The 24,368-nt window shown below is 33.6% G+C and overlaps 1 protein-coding gene across 2 annotated transcripts in view; it reads left to right on the top strand.

Annotated features, from left to right (window-relative positions):
* Positions 1–24,368, top strand: part of Eea1 (early endosome antigen 1) — a 99,205-nt gene that overhangs the window by 48,824 nt on the left and 26,013 nt on the right. For both annotated transcript variants that reach the window (XM_042693057.1, XM_042693056.1), the window contains 8 exons: positions 775–891; positions 3,716–4,054; positions 10,447–10,596; positions 11,459–11,578; positions 16,957–17,160; positions 18,468–18,668; positions 21,545–21,658; positions 24,068–24,223. In XM_042693057.1, the coding sequence (XP_042548991.1) occupies positions 775–891; positions 3,716–4,054; positions 10,447–10,596; positions 11,459–11,578; positions 16,957–17,160; positions 18,468–18,668; positions 21,545–21,658; positions 24,068–24,223 (1,401 nt within the window). The remainder of the gene's footprint in view (positions 1–774; positions 892–3,715; positions 4,055–10,446; positions 10,597–11,458; positions 11,579–16,956; positions 17,161–18,467; positions 18,669–21,544; positions 21,659–24,067; positions 24,224–24,368) is intronic.

Raw genomic sequence — 24,368 nt, 5'->3', positions numbered from 1 at the left:
TTTTGAAAAATAAGCAGTTATTTTAATAATAAACATTAATTTTTGTGGATTTAAAAATGTTAAAGTGCATTAAAGCATTTTTTTTTTTTTATGCCAGTACTGGGGCTTGAACTCAAGGCTTCACATTCTTGCTTGGCTTTTTGTCTTAAAGTTGGCACTCTGTCATTTGAGCCACATGTACATTTCTGGACTCTTGCTGGTTAATTGGAGACACTAAAGCAGGTTTTTTTTGTTGTTGTTGTTGTTGTTGTTTTGTTTTCCAACTTTTATACCTAACCATTGAGTGATCTAGCTTAATGAAACCACATGTAATTTTAGTTAGAAACTTCTTAGGGACAAATAATTAGAAAGGTGATTTGCAAAGATCAAAGATGTTTGAATATATATGCTTTAAAAGGAAAAGCTTTTGCTATGGAAATTCAGAGAAATTAAAAATGTAATATCAGATAATTGAAGTATACCATTTTAAAACCAATAAAGTTCCCAGATGGTCTCTGGATAGATTAAAATGTTTCATTTCATGTATCAGTGAATAAATGAAGTTGTGCATCTTGGGTAAATTTTAAATTAATTTTAAACATCTCCTAAAAGGGTGAGGCAGAAGAGAGAGTGTTCAAGTAAAGAAAGATTTTGGAAGTTCTACGTATTATTTCAGTTTAATCACATAAAAATAAATAAATAAATAAATAAATAAATAAATATAATCTTAAGGCCTTTGTTTTCTTTCATGTACTTTTTCACTTAGTTTCCTCTTGTTATTATTTTATTTTGTAGGCTACAATAAGCCAGCTAAAGAGTGAACTTGCCAAAGGCCCTCAAGAAGTTGCTGTATATGTACAAGAACTACAAAAACTTAAAAGTTCAATTAATGAATTCACACAAAAAAATCAGGTGAGAACTTTAAACCTACATAGTGATCAATTCATTTTTATCTATCTTAAATTTTAATTTTTATGTTTTATTTGTATTCTAGTTCAAGATAATGTCCTTATGTATGTATATTTATTTATATTGTATGCATGTATATTAATGCTAGTAGTTTTGGAGCAGGGGTTAATACTGATTCTTTTCCCCTATTCCTGTATTTTCTTGGTGGTGAGAAAGTACAGAGCTATTAAAAAAACTCTTCAAAGATATGATGAATATATTGGCTTTGCTTTAATTACTTCAACCTAATATTTTGGTGGACTATCACATGGGAAAGTAAAAAAAGAAAAAAATGATGGTAGGGAAAATTGATAAACATAATTGTCTGTAAGTATTAAGCCTTCTTCCACAAGCATGTGAGTGAGCTTTGAAGCTCATTCTTCACTCCACCATGGTCTTGAGAAACTATAGCTCTATTCCTACTTTATGAGAGACTATGGATCCACCCATTTAATCTATTGATCCTCAGACATTATGTGAGGCAGTAGATGTTGTAAAGAGTGCTGCAAAGGTTGAGCGTTGCTTGTGTCTTTGACTAGTAGTTCTCTTTGTACTCTCAAATATATTAAAGATTCTAAAACATTTATTGGATGGTGTGGAGGAGAGATTACATCTATAGATACTTCCTATATTATAAATTTTTAAAGAATTAAATAATTTTTTTTTTTTTTTGGTTGGTCATGGTTGCCAGAACTCTGGGCCTGGGTGCTGTCCCTCAGCTCTTCAGCGCAAGGCTAGCGCTCTTCCACTTGAGCCACAGTGCCACTTCCAGCTTATTTTCTGCTTATGTGGTACTAAGGAATCGAACCTCAGGCCTCATACATGCGAGGCAAGCACTCTACCACTGAGTCACCTTCCCAGCCCCTTACTTTATTTATAAATGTTAACTACTTAAATCTTAACCTAGTGTTTCTTAAAAAAAATTCAGTTAGACTAGTGATATTTTCTCAAGGTTTTTAAATACCTGGCTTAATAGAAGACGGATGAATTGTGACATAGTTGAAGTAAATGAGGAAAACTCAACCTAACAGAGATAGGTAGAAAAAAGAGAAATATCCAATAGCTTTTTCAGGTAGTTGTATCTATTTTTATTTGACACTATATTAAAACTTAGTAAGAGGTGCTTTTTCAAAATGTAGTAACAATGTAGAATATAAAACCATGTCAATTGACATTAAAATTCATTGGTCTGCTTTGCATTTTTAGTTTATCTTTTCTTTTGCATGATTTTGTAGCGTCATCTATTAGTTATATGGAAAATATTGGCTCACTGAGCTGTTGCAGCTTGTAATGTTGACACATCTCATTGTGTAATACAAAAACAATGACATCCTTTAGTATCATAGTCTCAGAATAGGCTTTAAATATGAGGAGACTGTCAAGCTCATGATAGTGGATACAAGTTTTCCATGATTCTAACTTTCATTCTAAGTTCATTTGAATTTTAGCAATGGTATAAGTACTAAAAATTTTATTCCTCAAATTGACAGGTTTTTTTTCCTCCACAAATGTGAATAATTTTTTTATTTTTTCCATTGCCTGGCTTTTTAGTTCATTCTTGATTGTGCATTGTGTTTTAACTTTTTTAAAAAATACTTTTGGATATGCTTGTTTCATTTAGATTACAGTTTGTTTAAGGTACAGAGGTTTTTAAAAAAATTGTCCTTATTTCTTTATTATCCCATTTCAGACCACTGCATATAATAAATGTACCCTCTTTTTAATTTTATTTTTGAATTAACATACACTTTTAGTGTGAGGGGGTTTCACTGGGATATTTCCATCTATAAACACAATGCACTAACTTCCTCCATCATATTTCTATTCCTCCTTATAGTACTCTCTTATCCTAGCTCTTTTTCTTACAGGAGTTAAAATTTGGATCCGTATTTTATGCATTAACTTGTTAATTTGAAATCTTTAATGTTATTTGAACTGGGAGTCTAGACTTGACATTTAAGTTAACTGATGTAGATTTTTGAGGGTTTTAGTTATATTTCACACATGATACTGTTGAGCAAAATAAAATACGAGGCAGGAAAGTGTTATTTTTAGGTCATATTAGTATATTCTTATATACTCAATAATTTTGGTCTAGTTTTAGTCTTTATCAAAAAAAGAAAAATGTTTAGTCAGTGGGAATAGACACACTAGCACAGTGATGATGATAATTGTGATGTTGTGGCTCTAATCAACTGAAATTACAAAGTCCAAACCAGAATTGGCATGATGTATGTATCTGTTTCTAATTTTTAACTCATATGGAAATAAACATTCATGGAAATAAACTTATTTATTTCCATATATTGCATATCCAAAAGAATTCAGTAGATTTTAGTATTTTCAGTTTATGTCACATTTTCTTTGCACTTCCTATGTAAGTTTACTCATGTGGACCAATAATAAAATCACGTTAGAATATAATTCTTGGCTAGAATGGTTTGTTTTACTTTGTAATATTGACAAACATTTAATAGCAGATAGTGTGGCCCCAAAATTGTTTTAAAAATTGGATAAATTATCTACATAACATTTTGTACATCTCGAAAATGAACTTTACAACTTTGGCGCGGGAGGGGAGGGGAAGGGGAGGGTGAGGGAGATGGGAAGGGGAGGGTGAGGGAGATGGGAAGGGATGGTAAGGGGAAACAAAGGAGGAAATGCACTCATTACCTTGCCATGTAATTGTAACCCCTCTGTACAGCATTTTCACAATTTAAAAAAAAGGAAAAAAATGGATAAATTAAAAATAGCAGGAAAATAATAAATTTTTAATTTTTTTTTTCAGAACTTAACAGAAAAGCTGCTAAAGAAAGAACTGGATTATACTCAGTTAGAGGAGAAGCATAATGAAGAATCTATGAGTAAAAAGAATTTACAAGTAATCCTTCATCAAAAGGACTTAGATTGTCAACAGCTTCAGTCAAGGTTATCTGCATCTGAAACTTCATTGCAGAGGATACAGGCAGAACTAAGTGAGAAAGGAGAGGCTACACAAAAGCTCAAAGAAGAATTATCTGAAGTAGAGACCAAGTACCAGCATCTTAAAGCAGAATTCAAACAACTACAACAACAAAGAGAAGAAAAGGAACAGCATGGGTTACAACTCCAAAGTGAAATTAATCAAGTAAGAAATCTTGGGATTTTTTAGAACATTTTTTAATAACATATATTAGATATACAGAAAAATTTCATTGTGGCATTTCCATGTATACATACTACGTACCCTGATCAAACTCACTCTTTCTTTGTCAGTTGTTGGGCTTTAACTCAAGGCCTGGGCAGTGTCCCTGAGCTCTTTTGCTTAAGGCTAATACTCTACTGCTTTGAGCCACAGCTCCACTTCCTATATTCTGGTGGTTAATTGGGAGATAGGAGTCTCACAGACTTCCCTGACTGAGCTGGCTATTATCCACAATCCTCAAATCTCAGCCTTTGAGTAGCTAGGATTACAGGCAGGAGCCAGTGAGTGGCTCCTGGCAAACTCACTCCCATTAAAGGTATTAGTTTTATTTATGGTTTCCTCTTGGTATACTTAATTGATACTTGATAATAACATAATTTTATACCCTCAATTGTCAGATTTTTTTTTTTGGTCAGTCGTGGGGCCTGAACTCTGAGCCTGGGCACTGTCTCTCAGCTCTTTAGCTCAAGGCTAGTGCTCTACCACTTGAGCCACAGCACCACTTCTGGCTTTTTCTGCTTATGTGGTGCTGAGGAATTGAACCCAGGACCTCATACATGCGAGGCAAACACTCTACCACTGAGCCACCTTCTCAGCCCGCCAGATCTTTATTTTTTTTAAGATGTTTTTTTAAAGAAGAAAGGTAGTCTATAGCATTATTGTGAACCATTTATGATTTAATACAGATAAATTGCTTATAATGTTATCCGGCATATGATAGATACCTGCTAAGTTTTAGTTAATAAGAAGGTGAGTATTCTTACAGGTAAGGATTCTTTTCTCTTTTTTGTTTTAAAATATAATTATTATAAATCTAGTAGCATAAATATTAGGTATTTTAAAGGTACTTTACACTGTTAATAGTTTTTTAAAATTTGCATATTGCATTCATCCATCACCCTCATAGGACTGTGAACTTTACAATTTGAGAAATTTATTTCATTTTATACTCTGAAAGCCTCTTGACGCAAAGATTTCAATAAGAAAACGTTCCCCTTTCCTTTTTTAATATCTTTAAAGACAGTAGGTATGATTTGTTTTACTCTCCACTGTATTATTAGCACCTTCTACAGTGCTGGTAAAATAAGGTAGCTGACAATTGTCAGGACTTAGTATATATGTTTGTGTTCATGAGCACATCTAAAATAGCCACAGAGAGATAAGGATTTATTACTAAAAGATTAGATGTCATCAATTTATTTTTTATTTATTTATTTTTTACTGGTCAGTGGCTCAAGCTCAAGGACTCAGGTCTTTCCATTTTCTTAAAATTTGAGCTATACCTCCAATTTCAGCATCTTGCTAGTTAATTGGAAATAAGAGTCTCTCAGGTTTGTCTGCCCAGGCTGGCTTCAAAGTATAATCTTCAGACTCAGCCTCTTGCATAGCTAGGAGATAACAACCACAGCTATTTCTTTTTTATAATTGTTATTGTAACGTTGATATACAGATAATGAGTACATTTCTGTTTGATCATTGTCACCTTTTCCCTCATTTTCTTCCAGTTTTTTCCTCCTGAACCCTCCACAGGTTGTATAGTTTATTTTCAACATAGTGTCTAGTGAGTATCTGCTGCATTCGTAACCCTTTGTCCCACCATTTCTGTGCTCCTCCTTGGCCTCCCCCAAACAAATGAAATTATATATAAGACAAAAAGTACAGAAAACAAAACAACAACATAGGAGAAACAAAAACCCGAACCAAAAAGCAAAATAACAATAAACGTCATTTCCATTTCTTGGAGTTCATTTTGATAAACATCTTTTTTTATGATCATATGCACATAGTTGTTGAGCCTTTGTGATCCTCTCCTGAGAACATCCTCCTCTAGTCTCACTGTGAATGTCATGAGTCCTGTATAATTTATCATGTCTAAGTATATTTTTGTCTTTTGCCATCTAGTATATTTACTTGTATATTTATAGGCACATTTTAGTTACAACAAATGAGGGAAACCATACAATCTATGTTTCTTTGGGTCTGGCTTACTTCGCTTAATATAATTTTTTCCAAGTCTTTCCATTTCCTTATGAATGGTGCAAACTGATTGTTTCTGATGGAAGCATAAAATCCCATTCTGTATATATACCACATTTTCTTGGTCAATTTGTCCACAGAGAGGCATCTGGGTTAAGAACAGTGTTAGAGGAATATCAATACCAAACTTCAAGATTTTTTACAAAGCCATAGTAATAAAAACAGCTTGATAGCAAAAGAATAGGCCAATAGAACAGAAGACAAGACCCAGAAATGAACCCACAGACATATGACCACCTAATATTTGGTAAGGGAGCTAGAAACACAGAATGGAAGAAAGACAAACGGTGCTTCAACAGATGGTGCTGGCAGAATTGGCTATTCACATGTAGAAAATGGAAGCTAGATCCTTATATATGATCCTGCACCAGAATCAATTCTAAATGGATTAAAGACCTCACTGTTAAGCCAGATATCATAAACATATTTCAGTAAGGGATGGGGAAAACACTAGAGCTTCTTGACACTGGTTAAAACTTCCTAAGTAAAGATCCAGAATCGCAGCAAATCAAAGAAAGACTGGATAAGTGGGATTGCATCAAACTGAAGAGTTTCTGCATGGCAAAGGACTTAGCAAGATAACTAGTCCACAAAATTGGAGGAAAATTTTTTACTAGCTATGCATTCAGACAAGAGTTTCCTATCTAAAATATACTTAGAGATAAAAAAATTAACCTCCCCCCCCCAAATAAATCCTTAAAGAAGCAACAAACCAATTAATAAATGGGCTAAAAACTTAAAGAGAGATTTCTTAGGAGAAAAAGTAAGAATGGCCAATAGATGCGTGAAGAAATATTCAACATCTCTGGCCATATTAGAAATAAATACAAATGAAGACCACATTGAGATTCCACCTCACCCCAGTTAGAATGGCCATTATCAAGAAAACCAACAGTAACAGATGCTGGAGGGAATGTGGCCAAAACGCTATTACACTGCTGGTATATCTCATTTGAGAACATGATAAACTTGTTCAACCATTCTGGAAAGCAGTATAGAAGCTCCTCAAAAGACTAAAAATAAAGCTTCCCTATGACCCAGAAATTCTACTCCTGGGCGTTTTGCCAATAGACCACAAACATGGCCACACTGAAGTTACCAGCACAACCATATTCACTGAAGTATTATTTAATTCAATTATTTTATTAATTATTATAATTTTTATAAAATAATTTTATTAATTTATTAAATTGAATTGTTTAATTAAACATTATCTAGAGCCAGGTGCCGGTGGCTCACCCCTGTAATCCTAGCTACTTTAGGAGGCTGAGAGCTGAGGATCACAATTCAAAGACAGTCTGGGCAAGAAACTCCATGAGACTCTTAGCTCTAATAAACCACTCAGAAAACTGGAAGTGGCACTGTGGCTCAAGTAGAGCACTCACCTTGAGCTGCAGAGCTGAGGGACAGCGCCCAAGTCCAGAGTTCAAGCCCCACAACCGACCCCCAAATTATATATGTATATATATATAACATATATAATATATATATTATATATACAATATATGTATGTATGTGTGTGTGTGTGTGTGTATATATATATATATATATATATATATATATATATATATATATATATATATATATATAAAACATGCCATCTCAAATAGCATAGTGGTTGATAAGCATGGACTGGAGTACCAACAGCCTGAGTTCTAGTTCAATAGGCTGCAAGTTGTGTGATCATGAGCAAACTACTTAGTCTGTGCCTTAGTTTATTCATCTGTAAAATGAGAAGAATAATGAAACTTTCTTCACAAGGTTGTTCTAAAGATTAGTTATTTGTGAGATATGTAGAAGATTGTTTGAAACCTAAACATTGCTAGGGGTATAATTAATACAACCCTATATAGATATTTAAAACTACATTTATTCAAAATATGTTTCACAGTATGACAATATAGACCATCCAATGTGTATTATTTTCATATTGAGATTAACACCTTTGTTCTCAAATGATACAGGCATAATTGTTGAGGTGACTTTGGTCTACTTCCATCTACTGACAGCTTTGAAATTCATTGCTTTGTTAAAGATTTAGGACTTATCCAGAGTTGTAGAGCAACAAATAAGAAAGCTGTATTTATAATACAAATCTCATCCTTCAGTCTTCATTATGGAACAAGAGTTGTCTTTAATTCAGTGAAATGTGATCTTATATAAAAAGCACAGGGGTGATTTTAATAATGACCCTTGTTCAGGGCCTCATTCTTGGACCTCTTAAATATTAATTTCTGGCATAAGCCTGGGTATCAGTATATTTAAAAGTTTCCTCTATATTGTACTGTTCAGCCAAGATTGAAAATTGAGGCTTTTTAAATTGCTACTGTTTTGGCAACTAATTTGTGAGCTTTCCTGAAACTAGATGTTGACTGGTTCTTGTTCTGAAAACATAGATTCTTGGGCTTCAGTGCATATATATTAAGCTTAAATTACTAGGGGAGAAGTCTTATTTCTGTATACATTGACAGTGACATCAGGAGATACTAATGCAGCACATTCAGGCACTAGGCATGTACGATGCCTTTGTGTAAGACATCAGATATGAAGATGCTTCAAATATGAACTTGTTGGGCAGGCTTCTTTGTTTTCATATATCAGGATTGAGTCTTCTAGTAAGGCCAGTAGTAGTTACTGCAATAAAGCATTTTCTCTTTGCTGGTTATCTTAGTTTTTGTCTCTCAACCAAAACAATAAGGAAAAGAATAAAAAAATCTGTCAGGGTGCTGTGAAAAACAAGGGCAAAAGAAACATGTTTTCTGTAAATAATTAGTGTTTTAATTAGACATAAGATGTGTTTTACTTTAGGAATATATATATATATTTTATTCTTACATTCTGATAGCTACATATAATTTCATTGCATCAGAAAGAATGAGTATTTCAGTTTTCTTACAGAAAATTATTTTTTCATTGCAAGTATGAATTTTCATGAAGAAATATGTGAGTATAAACATTTGTACACAAAACAAATGTAAACATTTATGGATAGAGTTTATAGAGTATAGAAAATATGATAGAAGACTAATAATTCTTAATATTTTCAGATTTAACTTGAATAGTTCCGCTAAAAGCAATGAGATACAGGGTTTTGTTACTTTGCAAGTCTGTCCAGTGCATCCTCTTCTCCATCCTCTTCTCCTTTGTTCTATACTCCCATCATTTGTTCAATAATTTTTCCTAAATTAACACAAGCTTTGTTCTTTTTTAATTAAAGAAGAAAAAATAAAAACTTCTTTCTCCCTAGTTCTTCTAAGAAAAGGACAACTATTATTTCTGGTAGTATTAGAGAAAACAATTGAGAAAATGATAGTTCCTGGCTTCAGGGCAAATTTCTTCTTTAGTTTTAATATATCTCTTCACCCCCATGCTGAGAAATAAACCCAGAGCTTTATATGTAAGTTCTGAAGTATATACTGTACAGCCCCTGGGTAACATTTTTAAATGTAATAAGTGAGAATCATCTAGTTTTGTTTTTTTTTTTGGTTGGTTGTGGGGTTTGAACTCTGGGCTAAGTGCTGTCCCTCAGCTCTTCAGCTCAAGGCTAACACTCTACCACTTGAGCTACAACGCCACTTCTGAGAATTATCTAGTTTTTAAATTAATAAAATTGTTTATTTTATTTACAAATTATGTACCAATTTAAGGATTTAGGAATGCTTTGAACTTTATTTAAAACCCCAAACTGAAAGGTCAAGTGTGGTTCTTTTTTTTGGGGGGGGGGGGGGTCGATTGTGGGGTCTGAACTCTGGGCCTGGGCACTGTCTCTCTGCTCTTCAGCTCAAGACTAGCACTCTACCACTTGAGCTACAGCACCACTTCCGGCTTTTTTTCTGCTTATGTGGTGCTGAGGAATCGTACCTGGGGCCTAATGCATACCACTGAGCCATCTTTCCAGCCCAAGTGTGGTTGTTCTTAATATGATATAAATCGAACAGTAATCACTCTGGATTTCTTTAAAACACTTGTGAAGTAGGTCTTTGTGTGACCTGAGTATCATAAATTTGTTTCATTTTATTATTTTAAGTTTCTCAAATGATAACAATACTTAAATCCAAATGAGAACACCTGGTTCCCAGTATTTTTTAAAAGAGCAAAAAGACAAAAATCTATAATGCTTGCTCATAATCTTACGTTATTTAAGTATGTGATTAAAATTTAGTTGCAATTTAAATTATTATGTATTTCTTAGGTTTCTTGAGTATAAGATAGTATACTGGTGAAAAATAAGATATGATTTGGAAAGTAGTGTTTACACTCATATACATATTTATACTATTTTAATTTCCTTTTTAAAGTTACATAACAAACTTTTGGAGGCTGAACGCCAACTAGGGGAAGCCCATGGTAGACTGAAAGAGCAGAGACAGCTTTCAAGTGAAAAGTTAATGGATAAAGAACAACAAGTAGCTGATTTACAACTCAAACTTTCTCGCTTAGAAGAGCAGGTAAGCTGACATTTTTAGTGTGTAAATGCTAGAAAGTTCATTAGTAAACTTGAGGCATCTTAAATATGGGAATGGTTCATTAATCCTTTATCAAGAACTTTATTGGACTTTTTTCACTTTAAATCACGTTTTATGTCTCCCCAATAAAACCATCCTACTTATTGACCCCATTTTTGCTTGTTTGTTTGAGACAAGGTCTTGCTATGTAACATAGCTCAGGTTAGTCTTGAACTTAAGATCCTCCTGCCTCAGGCTCTCAAAACTAAGATTATAAGTATGTTCTATCATGCCTATTAACTACATTTTTAAGTATGTGACTGAATTCTATCCTAATTAAGTTTTCACAATGACACCCTTATGTGGTTAGAATAAACATTATTTTCAAATGCTATATTTTATTTGAACAAATACTCAAGATTAAGATCTGTATTGTTAGCAATAGATTTCCTTTAATTTAGAGCTAATATTTTAGATGTGATATATGATTAATTTTATTTCTAATAAGTGATAACTATGACTATTATAGAAAAAAGTAAAAAATACTTGTACCATGTTTTAGTTTATTGTTACAAATAAAGTATACATTATTCCTTGATGATATTAGTATACAAAAAAATAATGAACTAAATAGCTTGAAGGAAGTTTTACTTTTGTAGGATAAATCTATTTCTAGAGAATATGTTCTTCATCATGAAATTAAAAATTTATAAATAATGAGATACTGCTTTTCAAATTGCTTTACTATATTATTTGAAATAATTTTTTGGTTCAGGTTTGAGAATTCCAGTAATAAATATCAGATGTTTATGGATGAGAGCATTATACACTAAGTTGTTAACTGACAGTCTACATTTTTTTTAAGTTGAAGGAAAAAGTAACAAACTCCACAGAATTACAACATCAATTAGAGAAAACAAAGCAACATCATCAAGAACAACAAGCCCTTCAGCAAAGCACAACAGCAAAACTTCGAGAAGCTCAGGTAAACACTGTGTTAATAATTAATCTGTTAACAAAAATTAAACCAAATTATTTTATTGTGATAGAACTAGACAATGAAAAATACTTGATTATAGGAGTTTTGATTATTTTCAGTGTCTGTACAGTCAAGAAATTATTTTTGTCCATGGTGAAAGTTAAAATTTCTTATTTATTATAAAAACTTATTATATATTTATATAAGATATTTTATTTATTGAATTTTATTATATTGTTTTATGTTAATTTTCTAAATTTATGTTAAATGTACCCAGCTTAATACATTCTATTGAAATTATTGATATTTTTTGTTTATTGAAATATACCTCATTAAACATAAAAACATTCAAATAAAATTTCTTGTTTTTTTAGCTCAGTAAATAAAGAACATTTCATATTTTCCACAATGGAACTTATTATTTATTGGTGATGCCTTTTACTTATTAATATTAATCTGAACATTGTACTTATAGGTATAGAAAATTAATTGAGTTAAGTTTATACAGTTTCTCCTGCAAAGCTTACAAGGTTTAGATAAGTTTATTTTTTAGTAAGGAAAGTATTCTAAAGTGCTTAAAGTGAGTTTTATTTTAGTAGTCATTTATTTTTCTTTTGTTATTCCATTAATTAATCAAATACTATTGAGCACTGTATGTCAGACACTGTGATCAGCACTGAGAATAAAGTGGCACAGTGCCTGCCATGTAGGAATCTAATGGTGTGTATTGGGAATAATTGTGGAGTCTGAGGGGGCAGGAAGTAATTTTTGCATTTTGAATTTGGAGTATGGCACAGAAATCAGACAAATAGAGATGAAAATATTGGATTCATTTGTCTGTTCTTTTATTCAGTCAGTCAACAAGTATTTATGTCTACTCTCAGCCAAGGAACTGATTTTGTGACTATGGCAGCGAACAAAACAGACAAAAATGTCTGCTCTCATGAAGCTTAGTAAGGGAGGCAAACAATAACCAAGGTAAATAAGTAAAATATATAGTATGTTAAATGGTGATAATGCTGTAGAGATGAAAATAAAAGGAAAGAAAAGAAAGGAGGGTGACACTTAGACATAGCAGCAAGGATGTAGTAGATAAAAGTGGGATTGTTATGTTAGGTAGATGACTAGGAAAGACTTCTCTAAGATAAAAGACCTGAAACAGGATGAATGTGAGTCATGGATATCAGAGAGACAATCATTAGAAGAACATTAGAAGGGCCTATGGCAGGAGCAAGTCTCAGCAATGATAGGAAGTCAGTGGCTGAGGTGGTGTGAATGATTATTTAAAAGGGGGCATAGAGGTCACAGGGAATCAAAACATGGAAGGTAATTCATAGACAATTTTAAGAAATTGATATTTATTAATCTTTGAGTAAGATGAGAGAAATCACTGGCAGGTTCTGAGGAAAGGCATGACATGATATGATTTACCATTTCGCAGGATTACTCTGAATTATTTGTACTTTCTATAATAGAACTTAGTATTGAGAGTAGATTCTAGGGGTATAGAAGTAGAAACAGAAAGATTAGCCAAGAGAAACTATGATAATTTAGACAAAGAATTTTGTGATTTAGACCCAAGTGGAAACAGTTTAGGTAGTGAGAATTGGTCTGATTTCAGACAGATTTTGAAGATGAACTTAATTTCCTATAGACTGATAGAGTATTGAGCGAGAAAACAAGATAACAAGGGCTTTGGGCCTGATGAATCAGAAGGATAGAGGTCAAGCAAGGTAAAAACTGACAATTTCATTGTATTGGCCATCAGTCTTTGAGGACCTTCATAAGAAGAATTTGAGTAGAGAAGTGAGATGAAAGCTTTATTAAAAGATTTCAAGAGAGAACTGAAAGAGAGAAGTCTGATTATGTTTGAGAAGTTTGATGTTGGATCTTTATGGGATTTTACTATAAGTAGGGTAGTAAAGCTAACATGGAGAATTTGACATAAATCAGCATCCAAATGGACTTTTTAATACTGTATACTTAAATTAAGGTTTATTCATTTAATTGTATTCAAAGATGGAAATACAGTCTTTAAAATTCTTACATGAAGGGAGAAAATGGGGCTCAGTTGAGCATGTTTAGTTTCTTATTCCACATTTACTAATAATTTTAAATTCTTACTTTCTGAGGACTAATAAGAAAAAGATGAAAATAGAGGCCAAGCATAACCTCTTATTCTGGAAATATGAAAGTCCTAAAAATTAAGTGAGAATAGTTCTGAATTTTGACATGTAGATAAAATTATTATGGAAACACAGATGAAAGTTACCAAACCCAAACAGAGTCTTGAAAAGAGGAGTCACAAGAAACTTTAGAAGTGATAATCTGAGTTACTGGGGGATAGTTCTGGGGTACAAAGGTAGTAATAGTGTTATGTGCCAGCTAGAAGCCTCAAGTTTGAGGAAAGAGAAACTAGTCTGCTTTAAAATGTTAGGTTATGTTGGAGTTTAATATGTGAGAGAAATTTTTAACTCAGTATGAGTATAAGATGGAATGCCCAATATGATCAGTGAAAGAGTAAAGATTTAAAAACAGGTGGGTAACCTTGTTCAGTACAGTTTCGATAAAGTGATAGAAATGAAAATCTGATGTTTGATTGATGAGGAGTGACAGATGAGAGAGTTGGGAAAATAAGTATAAATTACTTTTGAAATTTAAATTTGAATTTTATAATGATGGGGTGGAAATGAAAGTGAACTTTATCTAGGTAGTATTTTTGAGAGAAAAACAGAGTATGTTTCTAGTCAAGGACAAAGACTATGGTAGAAAGGGAATTATTAAAGATATTGGACTCAGGTAATAATAAAAAGAAGCTATGATGTGACTCATACAGTGGGGGAATACATTTGAATTTACCCACTGAAACTTGAGAATGGGAAGTAAATATGGAGACACACATACACACATACATCCATATGTAGTTCTATTGATAGGAGAATAGAAAGTGAAGATAGATGATTCCTGACAATCTTATGCTTCAGCATAGAGCTAGTGATAGTAATAGCTGAGTATTAGGTAAGCAGAGATTGAGAACTTGGAGAAAATATTTTAATATTAAAGTAGTTACCGAGGAGAATGATTGAGGATGAGGATTTCATTCAGATGAAAGGATTGAAATGATTCTCAGTATAATGGAAGTTGGAATCAAGAAATTTGAAGTGGCAAAATTTTATGGAGGTGTGTGCTTTTTTTTGGTACTGGGCTTTGAGCTAAGGACTTGGTATTTGCTCATCTTGCTACCTTAGTCCTCCGCTGACATTCTACCGCATGAGCCATACCTAGCCTACATTTTGTTGGTGGTTTTAGAGCTAGAGTTTCACTGACTTTATTGCCTCAGCTGACTTTGAACCATAATCCTTTAATCTCAGTTTCAGAATTTGGTACTTGCTCATCTTGCTGCCTCAGTCCACAGATGGCATTCTACCACTTGAGCCCTACCTCCAGCCTACTTTTTGCTGATAGTTTTAGAGCTGGAGTTTCATTGATTTTATTGCCTAAGCTGACTTTGAACCATGCTCCTTTAATCTCAGTTTCCTGAGTTTCCTGAGTAGCTAGGATTAAGGTGTGAACTGTAATTTTTCCAGTATTTTTAACCTAAATTTATGAGAAGTATAGAGTGGAGAAAATAGATTGTACAGTGTATCTCATATTACGATTTTTGGGAGATAGCTGCCTTGGAAATATCGAAGTGAAAGGAAATAGAGGATATAGTTGAAATAATTGTTAAGATCATATTCATGTGAAAGTTTTAGAAAGATAAGCTAAGTATATAGTGAGTAATCTAGAAGGAAAATGATGTCTCTGGCTTGGAGATGAGGTCATGAAATTGGAAGGTAGTCAGGAAGATGTGGTAACAGTAAGTTGGAAGTTTTTAGCTGGAACAGTTTTAGGATATTACAAGCTCCTATGTTAATGATTGCAATATGGAATGAATTAAGGTCCAGGGATAAAGACGATATGAATATGAAGGCTGTACTGTTAATTCTGTGTGCATTTTGTATTTCCCAGGAAATTGGCAGAAATTGGGATTGAGAGAAAAACTAAATCAGGTCTCAAGTCTTCAGTGAATGAGGTAGGGATTTTTAGACAATAGCAGTAGGGTATAGGAGATAGCTTAGGTAAGAAGGGTTAATTTTTCAAAGCGGTACAAAGCTTTTACGTGAAAGAATGGTGACAACAAAAAACAAGGAAACAGCCAACTTTGTGTGCTTACTTGGTGAGTAAGCCTTTCTGACCAGAGGTAGTAAGGGGGAAATTGGAGTCTGTAAAGGGAAGATCCACATTTCAATCAAGACTTAGAAACAGTGACTCTTCTGGAAATAAGCTTACAACTGAAACTATAGTTCTAGTTAGAGGAATGTGGAGAGAGGAATTATTGGTGGCAGGAACAGAAGCTGAAAGTAGAGAGGTTATGCTGGTTTTTATTATTTCGTGACTGAAGCCTAGAAGAATGACAAGTGTGTTTGAAAGTGACTTTAAATACATTAATATTGGCACAACTCATGGAGGGTACAGCTAGCTTCTGGCTTTGTTTTATTAAGGTGGTGTAGTCTAAAGGGAATGGTTAGAGTTTTGTTCTGGTCTAGGCTGTCTTAAAAAAGACAAATGCTGCAGGATCAGTTAGCTTGAGAAAGTGAGCATTGTTCTGGAGTGAGCCATTGCATTGTGAAGAACAAGAAGAGGGATCTCTTCATTTGTGGAACAGCCTACCTAGTCCAATCACTTATTGTTTTTATCCATTCCATGAATGTTTTACAACATGTGTGTCGAGTATCTTAGATATGTGTCAGTAAATAACACAGAAAATCTTGTCCATCATACATTCTAAGGGAGTGTGGAAGAAGGTAGATAAATATTAAAAAACAAGTGAATTATTTAGTGTGTTAGAGGTAAGTGGATGAAAGAAAAATATAACTGGACATGGAATGTAGGAAAAGGCTATAAATTTAAATTGGTCAACTCAGCTTAGGCTTGATTGAAAAGGTGACATTTGAGCAAAAATTTGAAGGAGAAAAAGGGATCATATGACTCTGTGAGGGAAGTACTTCAGGATTATGCATGCAAAGGCTCAGAGGTGGGAGTGTGCCTTGTGTGCCAAGGAATAATGAGATCCAGGTGTCTGAAATGGAACAAAAGAGTAGAAGAGACAGTCTGAATGACAGAAAATGAGTTTTTTATCTGCTTTTATTAAATTCTAGCTTATAATTTACAATATGGATCTATAATGTTAAATAATTAAAAACTTCCATGGCAATATGTAATATTTAGTTCTTATAAAGTAAGACTAAGAATTTGATAAAATATATTCCTAGTCATTCTCTGTTGAAGGAAAACTTTTTAAGTTTGCTGTTTTTAAAATGGTGGTTTGTAATTCTTTGCAGAATGACCTAGAACAAGTACTACGTCAAATTGGTGATAAGGACCAAAAGATCCAGAACCTTGAAGCCTTATTACAGAAGAGTAAAGAAAATATTTCATTGCTAGAAAAGGAAAGAGAAGATCTTTATGCAAAAATTCAGGCTGGTGAAGGAGAGACTGCTGTTCTTAATCAATTGCAAGAAAAAAACCATACATTACAAGAGCAAGTAAGCTTGCAAAACGTATTTCTAAAATTCACTTTTATCTCTCTAAATCATATTAAATGTCTTGCTTAAGTGATTTATTATTCCTTTTTACTACTTGTAAAATGTTATGTATTTTTGACAGATACCATCTTATTTACCTTCCTTACTATGGTGAAAGTTAGATAACATGATTTGACAAAAGAAATTTTCATGTCCCAGGATGTAAGTAATTACATGAGTGATTCTGGATAAATCATTTTACCTTGTTATCTCCTTATAAAAATTATTAGGAATGCACACCTTGCCTCCTGGAATTTTGTGATGTTAAAAAAGGAAAAAAGGAATGAATAACTGAATGCCAGTGGTTCAGGCCTATGATCCTAGCTATTCAGGAGGCTGGGATCTGGGGATTATGGTTTGAAGCCAGCACAGAGAGAAAAGTCCATGAAACTCTTATCTACAATTAACCACCAAAAAGCTGGAAGTGGAGCTGTGGAAATCTAGCCTTGATTGAAAAAGCTGAGGGACAGCACTCAGGCCATTATTTTAAGCCTTACTACTAGCATAAACAAACCAACGACAGCGACAAAAGCAATGAATAATAAAGTATATTAATATGTTAAAAGAACAAATCAAGTACATTACTCTGTATTGGTTAATATTCAAATTTAATAGTTATATTTTGATAATGCTTTTGTCTTTCTACAACATATAGCAAATAATGCCTGAAAAATTTAAATTTTATTATTAATATCAGATGAATTGGATTTTATCTAAAATTCAAAAATGAATGTTCTTCAATAGATATCATTATAAAAACAAAAGGCAAGATATCTGATAATAGTTCCTATTTTTCTGACAGTTTATAAATATTCAGAATATGTGAGGGACTCTTCCGACTCAAACAGTTCAATGATTGTCTTGGGTTAGAGATGAGAGGTAAGAGTAAGTGCAGAGAGGTAGGAGAAAATGTTTTAGGATAACGAAAGTGTTTCTTATCTTATTGTAGTGATGGGAAAATGAGTATATACATTTTCTCAGATTACTAATTATATCCTCAGATGAACTTACTATGTGTAAATTATAGCTGAATGGAGATTATTTTAAAATAATATGTCTGAATTTGGTGTTGCTTCAATTGAAATAGCATGTTACTTAATTTTGGAAAGATGTGAATAATTTTACTTATAAAAATATGAAACACCAAAAAAAAAATGAAACAGCCTATCCTAAAGCACCATAGTATTTTCTTAGGGCTTGCATCTGGGTTTCTTAGTTTTGTTATATCATTTGTGAATTTCATAATTAGAGTCTTGTTTGTATAATAGGTAACTCAACTAACAGAGAAGCTGAAAAATCAGTCAGAAAGCCATAAACAAGCCCAGGAGAATTTACATGACCAGGTACAAGAACAGAAGGCACACCTTAGAGCTGCACAAGACCGTGTCCTTTCCCTAGAAACCAGTGTCAGTGAATTAAATAGTCAATTAAATGAAAGCAAGGAGAAGGTTTCCCAGCTTGACATACAGGTAATACTGAATTCTACTGTTCAATAAGTTTGTGTAAAAAAGACTTGTTTCACAGTACCACATGTTTTTACTTCTCTCTTTTTTTGTTGTACATATTGATAAAATAGTATTAGAAATAAAATTAAAGAATGTAGTTGTTAAGTGTTCTTATTTGTGTAGCTTTTAAAGTCCTTTCCCTCCCTTCACCTCCTTTTGTTTTCTTTCCCATTTTTTCAAACTTTTTTTTTTATCTGTCTGAAAACTGTATCTTCTAAAGATATTGGATGGTTTAGCTTTTCTTTGTTTTGATCAAGTCTATATTGCTTTGTACATTCAAATTCATTTGATATTATTCCATTATATTTCTAGATTAAATATGTTTGGAAAGTTTGGGCACAAATAGACCCTCATTGCAGCCAATAACTAGGCATGGTGCTATATGCATCTATCATCGTAGGTCTGCTGTAGGCATAAGAAGATGAGGGTCTAGCCTGGCTAGGGCATAAGCTAGAGACTTTGCCTGAAAAATAACTAAAGCACAAAGCACATGACTTAAGTGGTAGAACATTTGCCTACAAGTATGAGGCCCTGAATTTAGCCCCTAGTATAACCACTGCCTTTCTCCCCTTACCTTCCATAAAACTCTTCAAGTGAAAAGTTTCAGGGAATAGTGAATTGCAAATATATTTCTAGTTTGTTTTGAATATGGATTCTGACAGTCTTGAGTATCTTTGGAGCCATCTTCTTTTTTTTTTTTTTTGGGTCCGGTCGTGGGGCCTGAACTCTGGGTCTGGGCACTGTCCCTCAGCTCTTCAGCTCATGGCTAGTGCTCTACCACTTGAGCCACAGCGCCACTTCCGGCTTTTTTTTTCTTTTTGCTTATGTGGTGCTGAGGAATCGAACCCAGGGCCTTAGCATGCAAGGCAAGCACTCTACCACTGAGCCACCTTCCCAGCCCCCTGGAGCCATCTTCTTTGACACAGTTATTTAGTTCATTATGTAATAGTGGTAAGCTTCAAACAATTCTGAAAAAGACTGACTTTTCCCAGTAAAAATATGTAATGTTTTGATGTGATCAAGGAATATCTTTTCATTGTAATCAAAACATTATCAAGAGTCATCTTTTTACCTATTCCTGTTTGGGGGATTCACATACATATTTTTTAGTATCTAAATATTTTAAAAATTATTTTATTGTAAAGATGCTGTACAGAGGGGCTATAGTTACATGAATTAGGCAATGAATACATTTCTTGTCAAACATAGTTACCCACTCCTTTTTCTCCTACTACCCTTCCCCCCGACCCATCCCTGCAAGTTGTAAAGTTTATTTCCAACATAGTATCTTGTGAGTAGCATCATTGCATTGGGTTCATACTGGCTCAATAGCTATGTACATATGACCACATAGAATGATGCTAATTGAAACCAACTCCAAGACATGGAAACAACAGGTATTTTTTTGGTGGTTGACCTTGTTGTTGTCAATTACTGTATTTAGTTATTTCTTTTTACGTTATTTCATTTTGCTTGGCCATTGGTTTATCCCTGGCAATCACTGCCTTTGATTCTGGTACCCTGAATCTTGTGTATACATTTGTCTGATTTAGGGGAGGGAAGGGGAATAACAAAATAAGGTGTTTTTTGTTTTTTTTTTTGTGTCGGTCACGGGGCACTGTCACTCAGCTCTTCAGCTCAAGGTTGGCTCCTTACTACTTGAGCCACAGTGCCACTTCCAGCCTTTTCTGTTTATGTGGTGCTGAGGAATCGAACCCAGGGCCTCATGTGTGCAAGGCAAGCACTCTACCACCGAGCCACCTTCCCAGCCAACGAAATAAATATTTTTTAATTAATTTTTAAATAGTGGAGTGACAAAAACAAAATTCACTCAACCAAGAGAAAACTAAAATGCAGAATTAACTGTTGGTGGGAGTGTAAACTTGTTCAACCACTCTGGAAAGAACTATGAAGGTTCCTCAAAAGACTACACATTGGAGTTCCCCTATGACCCAGCAATCCTACTTCTGGGCTTTTAACCAAATAATCACAAACTAGGCCATACTAAAGCTACCAGCACAGCTATGTTTATTGTAGCATTATTCACCATAGCTAAGATATGGAACCAACCCAGATGCCCCTCAGTAGATGAATGAATCAAGAAATGTGGTGTGTGTGTGTGTGTATATATATATATATATACGTACATATACAATGGGACTCTATTCTTCCATCAGAAAGAATGACACCACTCCATTTGTTAGGAAATGGGAGGACTTGGAAAAAAATCATATTAAGTGAAGTAAGCCAGACTCAAATATAGGTCCCATGGTTTCCCTCATTTGCAATAATTAGTATATGTCTAGGATAATTTTATCAGATGACCAGAAAAGCTAAAAAACTATGTACATATGATCACATAAGATGATGTTAAGTGAAATGAGCCCCAAGATACGGACACAAGAGGTCTTTCTTTGTTGTTATTTTTAGTGTACTTTGTGATTTTTTTTTTTTGTTTCCTTTGTATGTTCTTCCCCCTATGCTATTCCCCTGTTGTCATTGTACTTGATTTTGGTACCCTGCATCTTGTATATACATTCGTCTAATTTAGGGAGGGGAATGGCATAACAAAATGCTGAAACAGGGACACAGGATGACCCATTGCAATAATGATACCCACAAGACAGTATATTGGAAATGAACTTTACAACTTAGGGGGCGGCTGGGAGGAGGAGGGAGGAAGGTAGGGGAGGGAAGAGATAGTGGGAGAACAGCAAGTGAAGGGGTAACAATGCTCCACAAGAAATGGACTCTGCCTTACTCATGTAACTGTAACCCTCTGTACAGCATCCTTACAATAAAAATTTAAAAAATTAAATAACTTGTAAATTTTGTTACAGATTAAAGCCAAAACTGAATTATTGCTGTCAGCAGAAGCAGCAAAAACTGCTCAAAGAGCTGATCTTCAGAATCACTTGGACACAGCTCAAAATGCATTACAGGATAAACAGCAGGTAAGAACCTGATATAATTTCATACCCTAACCTACTGCTTTGGTAGATAAGTTAATTATAAACACATATAAAAGCCGGGTGCTAGTGGCTCATGCCTGTAATCCTAGCTGCTCAGGAGGCTGAGATCTGAGGATCGTGGTTCAAAACAAGCCTGGGCCGGAAAGTCTGTGAGATTCTTGTCTCCAATAAACTGCTCAGAAAACTGGAAGTGGCGCTGTGGCTCAAGTGGTAGAATGCTAGCCTTGAGCTGAAGAGCTGAGGGACAGCCCAGGGCCAGAGTTCAAGCCCCATGACCGACAGATTTTAAGAGTTCAAGCCCCATGACTGACAGATTTGCTTATTTTCACTTAATCTCTCCCTGAGTTTGGGACCAGTTGAGTAGAAAATGTAGGAGCCAGGCATATGGAAATAAAAATACCTCTATTTCTGACAAAACTCAACTGATGTTCACTAGTGGTTGGGATTCCTAATACTGTATTACATTTCTTCCTTAGCAGAGGCCTTGATATGGAGATGATTCATTTACTCCTAATTGTAGAACTGTTGCCTCACCCCGTCAAGAACCAATGGTTGGGAAAGATATAAACCTCCATACTTGTTTTTAGTAAGTAAGCTAGGCCATGGCCCAGATGTACTTGACACTTAGAAGCAGGAAAAGAACACTGTTTTCTATCTCAATAATAAGAATTATTCTTTTTCTTGGTGGTAGGAGGAAATAAAGGAAGGGGGAATTTACTTTAGGATCAAGGTCAAAATTCCAGTCTTATGTCTTTTAGATAGAAATTTTTAGAATTTACTTATTCAAGAATTAATACTTGTTCATTTGTCCATTTAAAAAAAAATACAGCTATATATCTAATCTTAAAAGCGAACTGTTTTCTATATTCATCCTTTATTTAACTCTCATTTTTCTCCTTAGATGGAATATTTGCTATTAAATTCAGTATATATACTTCTAGGTCTTCATAAGCATTGAAAAATTATATAATATATATGTATATATGTGTTATACACATTAATTTTTTATGAATATTTAACCATACAAGGGAAATTAGCATATAGAAAAGGAAGGAAAGTCATCAAAACATTAACAGTCGTTATCTGTAGATATGGATTTACTAATTTTTATTTTATTCTTTTAGTGCAACTGAATATTCTAAAGATTTGAGCAAATAGTGCAAATATGTAAAGGTTTGAGATGAAGAAAAGAATATCTTCCTCTCAATATAATCTGAATTTTTGTGTTTATTATCTTCATTTTGGTTCCTTCCTTGGAGACATAAAACATCTCTTACTTCCCCATAACCACTGGGAAATTTTAGCTTCTAGCTAGAAGAATGATGTCTAGAGAGTAGGGTGAAGAGGTAAGAACCAGAATTAATACAATAAAAGCAAAACAAAAATGTAATCATTATGATATTTCAAAAATATCTTTTAGGAGGTATTTGAAGTCAGGGCCTGTGTTTATTAGGTAGGCATTCTAACTCTCAGGCACCCTTCCAGTCCTGTTTTGCACTGGTTATTATTGGGATTGTGTCTCCCTTCCTGTCCAGATGCATGCTTGGATCTCCATTTTCCAGTTTTTCACTTCAGATGCAAAGTACATGCCATCACTTCCATTTATGGATTGAGAAAGTCTCTTGTGAACTTCCCTGCAAGGGCTGGCTTCAAACCTTAATCCTCCCAACCTTATTCTACCAAGTAACTAAGACCAGAGACATGAGCCATTGGCCCCTTGGTCCCAGAATATTATTTAAAAAATAGTGGTTGAATGTTTAAAACATTTAGTTATAACATAATAATTACTTTGCTATTATTCCTATTTAATATTTGGTTATATATTTTGCCTCCTAAAAAATTGTTTCTGGAGCAGCATTAAATAACTAAGAATTTAGTGCATATCCAACAAAATTAAGAAGAGGAGAAAAAGGGTGGTAGGGGAAGAATGGCTTGAGAATGTTGAAAGAGGTTACATTGGTCTAGATATATTGTATTCATAGACTGCTTTGTTCAATGATAACTCCTTTGTAAATACTTAAAGATATAATAAAAAGGAAAAAATAAGGAGCTACCTTAAAAAAATTCATTTGAGGATGTATTTCTATAGTAGAGTGTTTACCTAGCATGTACGAGTCCCTGTGTTTGATTCCCAGTACTGCCAAAAACAAACAAAAAGATACCAAAAAGACACAAACATTTTAATTATTTATAAGCATGAATTTAGTATCTCATACTCTGTAAAACTTTCAATAATTTTATATTAGTACATAAAGGTATATCATTTAACTTTAGTTTTTACTTCACATATTTTAATACTTAAAATTAGAGGTTTTGCTTTTACTTTGAGCATCTGAACACTACAGCGTATAAAGACTTATCAAGTTTTCTTCAATTGTGCTTTTTCTGTAGGAGTTAAATAAGATTATTATACAATTGGATCAGATCACTACAAAGTTACAAGACAGGCAAGAACATTGCAGTCAGCTAGAAAGTCATCTTAAGGAATATAAAGAAAAACACCTGTCTTTAGAACAAAAAGCTGAAGAGCTAGAAGGCCAAATTAAGGTTTGTACAAATGATGTTGAATTTAGTCATATTTTCTATTAAATAGCCTTGAAATCTGATAACCTACATGCAATAAAAAGTTTTTAATTAAGTGTAATATAAGCTTTCAAAAAATACTTGTTATATTTATGTCTTAATTTTGAAT

This window comes from Dipodomys spectabilis, unplaced genomic scaffold (genome assembly GCF_019054845.1).
Source record: "Dipodomys spectabilis isolate Male_0828 unplaced genomic scaffold, ASM1905484v1 ptg000163l, whole genome shotgun sequence".
NCBI classification, from domain to species: domain Eukaryota; kingdom Metazoa; phylum Chordata; class Mammalia; order Rodentia; family Heteromyidae; genus Dipodomys; species Dipodomys spectabilis.
This window is presented reverse-complemented; position numbering and strand designations above follow the sequence as displayed.